The 12,690-nt window shown below is 33.9% G+C and overlaps 1 protein-coding gene across 10 annotated transcripts in view; it reads left to right on the plus strand.

The window, feature by feature from the left end:
* LOC128998002 (synaptotagmin-7-like) overlaps positions 1-12,690 on the plus strand; it is an 800,371-nt gene that overhangs the window by 682,475 nt on the left and 105,206 nt on the right. For 3 of the 10 annotated variants that reach the window (XM_054423912.1, XM_054423916.1, XM_054423911.1), the window contains exon 2: positions 10,001-10,244. The exons of 6 other annotated variants lie outside the window; for them this stretch is intronic. In XM_054423912.1, the coding sequence (XP_054279887.1) occupies positions 10,180-10,244 (65 nt within the window). In that variant the 5' untranslated portion in view covers positions 10,001-10,179. The remainder of the gene's footprint in view (positions 1-10,000; positions 10,245-12,690) is intronic. One more of the 10 variants, XM_054423913.1, reaches the window with a different exon arrangement.

The raw sequence follows: 12,690 nt of genomic DNA on the forward strand, positions 1-12,690 counted from the left end.
AATTTTTTAAATTTTCTCCGTTACTAATAATTGAACAAAAATACTTTTATATACTAAATTATTTGTTTTTTTAAGCTCTTTAAAAAGGTCTAAACAGAAATTGGGAAATTTTGTGTTTTGAGGGGCAAAAGTGAGAAAAACCAATTTTTACCCCATAAAACCCCCCGTAAAGCCCCGTTCCCATGGTCCGATCGTGCTGGTTCGCGAACTCAATCAAGTTTATCCCGCTTTACACCTTTAAACCAAATTTCATCAAAATCGGACAAAAATTACTCAAGTTATCGCGTTCACGGACGTATATATACAGGGTGTTCATTTGAAAACTTTCCATATCTGTTGTGTGCAAAGGTAAGGCTTTTAACACTTGTTTGTTCTCAATTCCCCCTAATTTGGACATGCCAAATCCAATAAAATTATTTTCAATTTTGAAAAATGCCCCAAAAGGGCCCAATTTGGGGGGTAGGGGTGCTTTTTGAGAAATTTTCAAATGTAAACATGGGTTGTGTGATACATCAATTTAAAGCTCTAATCACCCCGATCATTTTGGTGCAAAAAAAGTGTAATTATCTTTAACCGTATTTACAGGGTGGGTCAAAACGTTTTAAAAAAGGACTTTGAAGTTAAGTACCGTATTACCCTAACTACTGAACGGAACAGCGCCAAATTTCTTTCCAAGCTTATTCTTGAGCTACTCTTTAAGATAACTTGTAGTAAGGGCATTTTCCAAGTTATTATCTAATTTTAAAAAAATCTCAAATTTTAAGAATAAAAGAAAGCTGAAAACTAAAAATTCTTAAATAGCAAGGTATAACAAATTTCATACCACGTGAAAGGTCCTTTTTTAACAAACATTTTACGTATTTAAGTTTTCTTTCTATCTCTTACCGTTTAAAAATTGCAGTGGAAAAACAAAATTTTCTATGGTAAAATAACTAGTTTTCTAATAAAACACATTGCACTTTGTACAACGATGTAGTAGGATTCATAACAAATTGATCGACTACTTTTACGTGTGTCAGAATTCATCCTGTTCTTTTCTCATTGGTAACTGAGCCAGTTTCAGAAAACTTCCTAACTAAATCATTTACAGCCATATGACTCAATGTTATACCTGGATATCTATTGTTAAAAACTTTGCAGTTATCCTGGAACACTTTTGTTGTGACCAATAAGTAAAAATAAAGTCTATTTTTTTAAGTTTACACCATATTTGATTAGGTACTACAGGAAATGGTACTTTTGAAATTAGTACTACCATTGACTAGTCAATGGTACTACAGAAAGCGGCCCACGCTTGGGTTTTTCTCATCAGCTATAAAACTTGTTTTTCACAAAGTAAAACGTAATGACTTGTTTGCCTATCTGCCTAAAAATAATTATGAATTGTTTCCTTCAGTTATTGCACCACTTAATGTGTCTATAGACGAATTTTGGCTGTTTTACTAGAAAACTAGTTACAATTTTACCATAGAAAATTATGTTTTTCTACTGCAATTTTTAAACGGTAAGAGATAGAAAGAAAACTTAAATACGTAAAATGTTTGTTAAAAAAGGACCTTTCACGTGGTATGGAATTTGTCATACCTTACTATTTAAGAATTTTGAGTTTTCAGCTTTCTTTTATTCTTAAAATTTGAGATTTTTTTTTAATTAGAAAATAACATGGATAATGCCCTTACTACAAGTTATCTTAAAGAGTAGCTCAAGAATAAGCTTGGAAAGAAATTTGGCGCTGTTCCGTTCAGTAGTTAGGGTAATACGGTACTTAACTTTAAAGTCCTTTTTTAAAACGTTTTGACCCACCCTGTAAATACGGTTAAAGATAATTAAACTTTTTTTGCACCAAAATGATCGGGGTGATTAGAGCTTTAAATTGATGTATCACACAACCCATGTTTACATTTGAAAATTTCTCAAAAAGCACCCCTACCCCCCAAATTGGGCCCTTTTGGGGCATTTTTCAAAATTGAAAATAATTTTATTGGATTAGGCATGTCCAAATTAGGGGGAAATGAGAACAAACAAGTGTTAAAAGCCTTACCTTTGCACACAACAGATATGGAAAGTTTTCAAATGAACACCCTGTATATATATAAGTCTATATATATATAAATACATATATAAAAATTTGAACGAATAGTGTTTTTGGCCTCTGGGGACATCAAAATGAAAAAGTAAATCGGTCCCGGGTCTAGGTCTTACCGTGCCACCTACGGTAATAGCTACTTCCCTATAGGGAAATTCGCTAAAACTTCCAGTAACTAGGACTTTATGTCAGTCATCAACCTTACACCAACTACTATGATTACTATAAACAAAATTCATATAACTCGAAGTTATAAAAACATCGTTTAACATTTAGGTTATTTATTTGTGTGCCACCCAATCATCATGAAATTGACCACTACTTGATAAACAACTTATGGCAAGATAAACATTCTCAACAAGTTACCTATCGATCTGGCACAAACTTCTACAATGACCATCACGTGCTAAATATCTTACAGCTTACAATAGCTGATAACAGTGTCCAGCAAGTTAGTTATTGATCTTCAACTAACCATCAGTGCACCTTCACATGTTAAATATCTTACAGCTTACAACAGCTGATAACAGTGTCCAGCAAGTTAGTTATTGATCTTCAACTAACCATCAGTGTACCTTCACATGTCAAATGTCTTACAGCTTACAACAGCTGATAACAGTGTCCAGCAAGTTAGTTATTGATCTTCAACTAACCATCAGTGCACCTTCACATGTTAAATATCTTACAGCTTACAACAGCTGATAACAGTGTCCAGCAAGTTAGTTATTGATCTTCAACTAACCATCAGTGCACCTTCACATGTTAAATATCTTACAGCTTACAACAGCTGATAACAGTGTCCAGCAAGTTAGATATTGATCTTCAACTAACCATCAGTGTACCTTCACATGTTAAATATCTTACAGCTTACAACAGCTGATAACAGTGTCCAGCAAGTTAGTTATTGATCTTCAACTAACCATCAGTGCACCTTCACATGTTAAATATCTTACAGCTTACAACAGCTGATAACAGTGTCCAGCAAGTTAGTTATTGATCTTCAACTAACCATCAGTGCACCTTCACATGTTAAATATCTTACAGCTTACAACAGCTGATAACAGTGTCCAGCAAGTTAGTTATTGATCTTCAACTAACCATCAGTGTACCTTCACATGTCAAATGTCTTACAGCTTACAACAGCTGATAACAGTGTCCAGCAAGTTAGTTATTGATCTTCAACTAACCATCAGTGCACCTTCACATGTTAAATATCTTACAGCTTACAACAGCTGATAAAAGTGTCCAGCAAGTTAGTTATTGATCTTCAACTAACCATCAGTGCACCTTCACATGTTAAATATCTTACAGCTTACAACAGCTGATAACAGTGTCCAGCAAGTTAGTTATTGATCTTCAACTAACCATCAGTGCACCTTCACATGTTAAATATCTTACATCTTACAACAGCTGATAACAGTGTCCAGCAAGTTAGTTATTGATCTTCAACTAACCATCAGTATACCTTCACATGTCAAATGTCTTACAGTTTACAACAGCTGATAACAGTGTCCAGCAAGTTAGATATTGATCTTCAACTAACCATCAGTGTACCTTTACATGTTAAATATCTTACAGCTTACAATAGCTGATAACAGTGTCCAGCAAGGTAGTTATTGATCTTCAACTAACCATCAGTATACCTTCACATGTTAAATATCTTACAGCTTACAATAGCTGATAACAGTGTCCAGCAAGTTAGTTATTGATCTTCAACTAACCATCAGTGTACCTTCACATGTTAAATATCTTACAGTTTACAATAGCTGATAACAGTGTCCAGCAAGTTAGTTATTGATCTTCAACTAACCATCAGTATACCTTCACATGTTAAATATCTTACAGTTTACAATAGCTGATAACAGTGTCCAGCAAGGTAGTTTTTGATCTTCAACTAACCATCAGTATACCTTCACATGTTAAATATCTTACAGCTTACAACAGCTGATAACAGTGTCCAGCAAGTTAGTTATTGATCTTCAACGAACCATCAGTATACCTTCACATGTTAAATATCTTACAGTTTACAATAGCTGATAACAGTGTCCAGCAAGGTAGTTATTGATCTTCAACTAACCATCAGTGCACCTTCACATGTTAAATATCTTACAGCTTACAACAGCTGATAAAAGTGTCCAGCAAGTTAATTATTGATCTTCAACTAACCATCAGTGCACCTTCACATGTTAAATATCTTACAGCTTACAACAGCTGATAACAGTGTCCAGCAAGTTAGTTATTGATCTTCAACTAACCATCAGTACACCTTCACATGTCAAATGTCTTACAGCTTACAACAGCTGATAACAGTGTCCAGCAAGTTAGATATTGATCTTCAACTAACCATCAGTGTACCTTTACATGTTAAATATCTTACAGTTTACAATAGCTGATAACAGTGTCCAGCAAGTTAGTTATTGATCTTCAACTAACCATCAGTACACCTTCACATGTTAAATGTCTTACAGCTTACAACAGCTGATAACAGTGTCCAGCAAGTTAGATATTGATCTTCAACTAACCATCAGTGTACCTTTACATGTTAAATATCTTACAGTTTACAATAGCTGATAACAGTGTCCAGCAAGTTAGTTATTAATCTTCAACTAACCATCAGTATACCTTCACATGTTAAATATCTTACATCTTACAACAGCTGATAACAGTGTCCAGCAAGTTAGTTATTGATCTTCAACTAACCATCAGTGTACCTTCACATGTTAAATATCTTACAGTTTACAATAGCTGATAACAGTGTCCAGCAAGTTAGTTATTGCTCTTCAACTAACCATCAGTATACCTTCACATGTTAAATATCTTACATCTTACAACAGCTGATAACAGTGTCCAGCAAGTTAGTTATTGATCTTCAACTAACCATCAGTGTACCTTCACATGTCAAATGTCTTACAGCTTACAACAGCTGATAACAGTGTCCAGCAAGGTAGTTATTGATCTTCAACTAACCATCAGTGTACCTTCACATGTTAAATATCTTACAGTTTACAATAGCTGATAACAGTGTCCAGCAAGTTAGTTATTGATCTTCAACTAACCATCAGTATACCTTCACATGTTAAATATCTTACAGTTTACAATAGCTGATAACAGTGTCCAGCAAGTTAGGTATTGATCTTCAACTAACCATCAGTGCGCATTCACTGTTAAATATCTTACAGCTTACAATAGCTGATAACAGTGTCCAGCAAGTTAGTTATTGATCTTCAACTAACCATCAGTATACCTTCACATGTTAAATATTTTACAGTTTACAATAGCTGATAACAGTGTCCAGCAAGTTAGTTATTGATCTTTAACTAACCATCAGTATACCTTCACATGTTAAATATCTTACAGCTTACAACAGCTGATAACAGTGTCCAGCAAGGTAGTTATTGATCTTCAACTAACCATCAGTACACCTTCACATGTCAAATGTCTTACAGCTTACAACAGCTGATAACAGTGTCCAGCAAGTTAGTTATTGATCTTCAACTAACCATCAGTACACCTTCACACGTCAAATGTCTTACAGCTTACAACAGCTGATAACAGTGTCCAGCAAGTTAGTTATTGATCTTCAACTAACCATCAGTGTACCTTTACATGTTAAATATCTTACAGCTTACAATAGCTGATAACAGTGTACAGCAAGGTAGTTCGTTATTGATCTTCAACTAACCATCAGTATACCTTCACATGTTAAATATCTTACATCTTACAACAGCTGATAACAGTGTCCAGCAAGGTAGTTATTGATCTTCAACTAACCATCAGTGTACCTTCACATGTTAAATATCTTACAGTTTACAATAGCTGATAACAGTGTCCAGCAAGTTAGTTATTGATCTTCAACTAACCATCAGTATACCTTCACATGTTAAATATCTTACAGTTTACAATAGCTGATAACAGTGTCCAGCAAGTTAGTTATTGATCTTCAACTAACCATCAGTGCGCATTCACTGTTAAATATCTTACAGCTTACAATAGCTGATAACAGTGTCCAGCAAGTTAGTTATTGATCTTCAACTAACCATCAGTATACCTTCACATGTTAAATATTTTACAGTTTACAATAGCTGATAACAGTGTCCAGCAAGTTAGTTATTGATCTTTAACTAACCATCAGTATACCTTCACATGTTAAATATCTTACAGCTTACAATAGCTGATAACAGTGTCCAGCAAGGTAGTTATTGATCTTCAACTAACCATCAGTACACCTTCACATGTTAAATATCTTACAGCTTACAACAGCTGATAACAGTGTCCAGCAAGTTAGTTATTGATCTTCAACTAACCATCAGTACACCTTCACACGTCAAATGTCTTACAGCTTACAACAGCTGATAACAGTGTCCAGCAAGTTAGATATTGATCTTCAACTAACCATCAGTACACCTTCACATGTCAAATGTCTTACAGCTTACAACAGCTGATAACAGTGTCCAGCAAGTTAGTTATTGATCTTCAACTAACCATCAGTGTACCTTTACATGTTAAATATCTTACAGCTTACAATAGCTGATAACAGTGTCCAGCAAGGTAGTTAGTTATTGATCTTCAACTATCCATCAGTGTACCTTTACATGTTAAATATCTTACAGCTTACAATAGCTGATAACAGTGTCCAGCAAGGTAGTTATTGATCTTCAACTAACCATCAGTGTACCTTTACATGTTAAATATCTTACAGCTTACAATAGCTGATAACAGTGTCCAGCAAGTTAGTTATTGATCTTCAACTAACCATCAGTGTACCTTTACATGTTAAATATCTTACAGCTTACAATAGCTGATAACAGTGTACAGCAAGTTAGTTATTGATCTTCAACTAACCATCAGTACACCTTCACATGTCAAATGTCTTACAGCTTACAACAGCTGATAACAGTGTCCAGCAAGTTAGTTATTGATCTTCAACTAACCATCAGTGTACCTTTACATGTTAAATATCTTACAGCTTACAATAGCTGATAACAGTGTACAGCAAGGTAGTTAGTTATTGATCTTCAACTATCCATCAGTGCACCTTCACATGTTAAATATATTATAAGTGCTGTTATGATTGTTTAAGCAGTTGGTTATTGATTTACCAGCCACATTATACTCACTGGTTATTGCGAAAAATATCTTACAACCAAACTCAAATAATTTTACAGATCCTATCAGTAGTTATGAATCCATTGTTTAGTCATACTCTTAGCAATACTTAAACAGCTATTCAAGCAACTTAAGTTACAAATACTGAGGTTATTGTTCAGTAAAAATTACTTTTTATACATTTTCCTCCACTACAAAATAGTTACAAAACACATTACTTGTATAATTTACTCTTCCTCTTTGCATTGCATCATTAAGTATTAACAAAAATAAATGCATCAAAAACTTATATAACAACTTTCACGGATAACTAACATTACAATAAGTGTATTTCATCGATCATGAATCTTGTTAAAAATATAAGCACCACGTCATGACTTGAAATGGATACAAGCTACTGACGGTTTTAAACAAAGAGAATGTATTGTATTATTTGACTGAACAGCTGTTTTGGCTAATAAAAATCGTAGCAAATTCACCCAATAGCCAGTCTCGTAATGGCTTATCCATCTCGAGATTTATAAATCTCATATTCTTCAAGGGTGTCTAGTCTATTTCCATTAATACAGGCGTGCAGAATTTCTAAGCCATTGTCCAAAGCAAGTAAGTTGTGATTATTGTCAACCAGGTGTTGTGCGAAAGTGGATTTTTGTTTGTCAGTTTTTCCGTTAGGGCGATGTTCTTTGTATCTAATGCTAAAGGAACGTCCTGTTTTTCCAATGTACGTACTCGGACAACTAGCGCATTTTATTTTATATACACCTGATTGGTCAGCTTTATTTTTATTAATTGTGGTTTTAACTTATTTATAACTTTATTGCTGGTTCTGAAAGCTAGTTTAATTCCATGCTTTTTCAACTCATTCATTAGGCAGTGTTACGGAGGATGAGAATAATTTACGCAGACGAATTTTTTGTTTTGCTGGGTTAAGTTCTGATTTGGAGTTTGTTTGTTTTTGTACTTCTTTACTAAGCTATCGACCATTTTAATGTCATACCCATTAGAAGTAAAAAAATTAACAAACTCCAAACTTTCGTTTTTTATAGTTAAATGTCTTAAATGTTTGTTATCGTGTTACGTGTGTGTATCAAGTTTGACGACGCCAAATCCGGTGGATGTATGTATCTGAGGATGGCATTTTGATGCCGAAACGGCCGTAATATATACGGAAACTACGGAGCTGTGACGAGGTAATTGTACAATTATATTATAGTCATCAATTCAGCTCAGGGGCTAAACCATGTCTATTGATATAAATTATTGGTAGTATGATGTAAAAATGGTACATTATGGTAAAAGTGCATATCAGTATTTATTTGTTTAGTGGTAGTTCTCAAACAGGAGAAAGGTGGTATGTTAAAATTTTAAACGGCCAATACTATTGATTTTAATAATAAGATATCTATGCCCGATAATCCCACAATAATAGGTTTTGCGATATTGAATCATCCCATTACTTTTTAACCTTTTTTGTAAGGGGCACTATTTTATATGTACATTTTGTAGTCCTCTACCTGCAACAAAAGCATTGTATGTATGCCTCATGTAAATGTTGAAAGTTCATTTATAGTTAGTACTATCGATGCTCAATTTGGGTACCTTGTTCATCTATCCCACTTCCATTACATTGACCATTGCTAACAATGACCGTCAGTATCATTTGTGTGGCCCATGTACTTGTTGATCACGCATTGGCTAATATGCCTACCATGTAGATACCAAAGACTTAATTTGTATTGAGAAATTACTTAGTATTCGTTGTTAAATACAGAAATCATCAGTTTTTCAGTATTTGTATCTCGCATGTCTCGCTTGTTCCTCCTGATTATCGTGTCAATTAGAAACCCGAATGACGTAGAAACAGTTGCGTTCAAGTACGTTGTAAGGGGATGAGAGGAGCTCAACAAGTTCTATTGATTTATTTTACTTCACACCCTAGTCAGAGTCTAGGTTAGAGAGCTAGTGTGTTTTCATTAGTCGACATCTTAATCGTCTATGCATGCTAGATATTTGAGCTATTACTCAAAATTTTCTTCATAAGTACTAATAATACCTCGAAGTAGTATCTTCGAGTCGAGTAATTCATTTTTACACGCCACTCTTGGCTATCTATCATAATAAGTAGCACTAAACTTGTTCGCAGTTTTTATAATTATAATACAAAGATTGATTTTACTGCACAATCATAAAAATGCATATCAGCTGATCGGCAATGAAATAAATAAAACCGGGATACCAACATATAAGCTTGATTTCTCCTTAAATAGTGCTTCACAGTACTTGTAATATTTTGGTTGCGTAAAAAAGACACCCTGTATCCTTCAGCTATCCATATAGTTTAAGTACTATTCATACTATCAGCATAGATGAAGTTCTATTTAGTGCCTCAAAAATTCATCTACGGAGGAGTGTGTGGCTTGTGAATGTGTGTACGTTTTTTGGATCTGGCGATCTGGAACTTTTTTCAACTTGTGAAAGATGGAAATGTGAATATTTCATAGAACGGTTAAGGCTTACTTGTTCCCAAGATTTCGAAGAACTAACTTGATTAGTTTTAGTTTAAGATATGGTAAATTCAAGCGGATATATGAAGAGCCCAGTAACAATTAATTACTAGCATCGTTCATAAAGATTGTATCTAATAATATAATAAAATAATTCTACTTAACTCTTATACTTTTACCATATCAAGAATAAAAAGTGTCGTAGCAAAATTCCCAAATCACCATTTGTGCTCACTATTAGCACTGAATATATAACTTTCAGTAAAGTTCCCTTTCCTCTTAAACATCGATCTTACCACTTTAGGTCCTTCCAAGACTATTAAAATGTGATCCATGTCGGACCTAAGCCACGAGTGTGCCTGTTCCACATATTGACATTCGCTTGTTAAGTGTTTTTACGTAGTATGTGTTAGAAATATTTTTGTAAGTACATAAGTGTCTCTTTTGTGACGATATTTTGAAGTGGTCACAACATGATAAAATATGTGGGCTGCCGTATCCAGATCTTTGGAGATTTTTGTCGCATTCTTCGAGTACTACGCGGCAAGGTAAGGTTCCATGTACTTTTACTGCACTCCAGCTGGTGATATGATTTTTTTTTTTTTGCCTTAGTTGTGACGCTTTTACCTTCTGTGGAGGTTTTATGTCAAATATGTTTAAATGAACATGTACCAGAACACCAGACCAAAAACAAACAATTTCGTCACAGGTTTGACTTATCCTTGAAGTGGATGACACCTACTATCAACTGGTCTACTGTCAAGCCATAAAAGATTTTAATTATGGATTAATAGAATCAAAAATCCAGGTCATCCACTTAGAAACAAGTAAGAACTGTGACGGGCGTATATACTGTAATTATATCAAACAGCTCTGCTGGCAAATCACAATAAACATATGGACATATGTTCACATATGGACATATGGATGTGTCATATATCACAATATACTTCTTTCTCTTTTCTAATAGCTGTTTTACCAGAAGAAACTATTGTCAACTAATCGTAATATGTCACGTTACAACCAGAGAATACCACTTCAGCCGGAAAACTTATCCTTAAATGCGACAGAAAGAAATCGTCGACAAGAAAGTACTTGGTGCCAGACATCATACATACACAAACCTCTTAACTCTAAACCCTTAAACCTTAACCCGGGGCTAAAAGTCTACATGTACTGTGTACATACATACCAAGTTTCATAAAGATCGGTTGAAATCTTCAAAGATGAAAATGTTAATGTAAAAAAATACCCAACTTTTTTAACGCCTTGTGTGTATATATATATATATATATATACTGTATACAAATGTGTGGGTTGGGCAAATGTGTGGATACCCCTAGTTAACTTTTTAATGGGTGACACCGGGAAAACTAAACTCCACATACCTTCATAAAAAATAAAACTGCACTTTTTGGACGGTATCCCAATTTTTCCCGGGACTCCAAAATGGGATATTTTGGGGTAGCTCCAAAATTTTAAACGTAAAGCCCAATCGAGTGACACCTCATTTTAAAGGCCTTTTTTAAAGAAGAATTTCCAACAGAATTTCCAATACTTTTCCGGAAGACTTTTAATACCATAAATATACCTAACTTTCAATGTAATTTTGAACACTTTTAAAACGCTTCTCTACAAAAACTAATATTCAGCTGTAGGATAGTTTAAAAACAAAGGGAGACATAGTTTTTCGGTTGTGTAGCGTATATAGTCGTAGAAATATTACTAGCAAGAAAATAACATAAAAAGTGTATGCTGTTTTTACTAAATTTATGTAAAATATGATCTTTCTCACAGTTGCTAATGTGCCATCAGATTCTTTATTTCAACAAACTTAAATCAATGTATCCAGTTTTACTACGATTTCACCATATTGTTGAAGTCCATTTTACAAACTCGTACTATGGTAATATCTTAAAGTTGTACGGCATGTTTTTAATTTAATCCACACGGATAAAATCATCTTTATTATGTTGTTAGCCACTCTTTAGCGGAACAAATTACCTACGCAATATTTCACTCGGATGACAAAAACTCCTATCAATTTACAGAAAGCCCACTTATATAAACAAAGTTGAGAGGAAGTTTGAAGCTTACACGCTAAACTATTCAAAAGTTTACAGCCATCTGGGAACTTTTCTTGCTACTGCTACTTGTCTCTTGTTTAAGACTCACTCTCAGCTTATTAAGATTTGAGACTCTTTTATAGTCCCAACAGCATACATTTTATTTCGTAAGTTTGAACTAGTTCGAGTATGCTTATGTTTCCAAATATTTATGGTGTATACAGTAAGTAAGGTTTATGTGGTATTTCTACAAGTTTATTATTGTCAACGCTATCTTCCCTTTAAATAATGCAAGGATTATTTTTTAACAACATGTATTTCAAATTCAATTACTTTAGCTTTAGACGACCAGGTTTTATGATGTTTATTAAAATAATGTACAAGGATCCCATTTTCATTTATAACGGTGTCAGTTTGGTGCCTTGACGGTTTTCTGGCAGGCTATCAATCATTTTTACCCTCCAACATCAGTGATGCTCAGTGTTAAAGTATTTTCTGTGCCTTGTGTTGTACAACCTTATAAGTGCATCTTGAATATTCTTGAAAATAAGCTAAAAAGCTTTATTGAACGATTGAGACGTGTTTTAAATTATATTTGATTGTATTTATTTAAATGTTATATACATGGAATTTTTTGTATAGTTTAATTATATGACTTTCTACTGAAAACTAAATTAGTTAAGCATCCTACAAAAGTTTGTATTTATCTATTGCTCACCCCTCCACTTGAATCTCCATGAATGTGCTCACCTATAAAGCACTCAAGTTGAACTGTGTTAAATTGTCTACCGTTCTGAAAATGTTTACATCCAACATTGACCCGGTATAAACTGGCCCCCACTCAGCTTACTTCTTTGGACACCGTTGTAGATAGAACTTGAAAACTCTTAACTGATATTAAATAATTTATCTATACTTGTTGCTCTAT

This window comes from Macrosteles quadrilineatus, unplaced genomic scaffold (assembly GCF_028750875.1).
Source record: "Macrosteles quadrilineatus isolate MER2022 unplaced genomic scaffold, UCM_ALF_1.0 Scaffold_7__1_contigs__length_78375512, whole genome shotgun sequence".
Lineage (NCBI taxonomy): Eukaryota > Metazoa > Arthropoda > Insecta > Hemiptera > Cicadellidae > Macrosteles > Macrosteles quadrilineatus.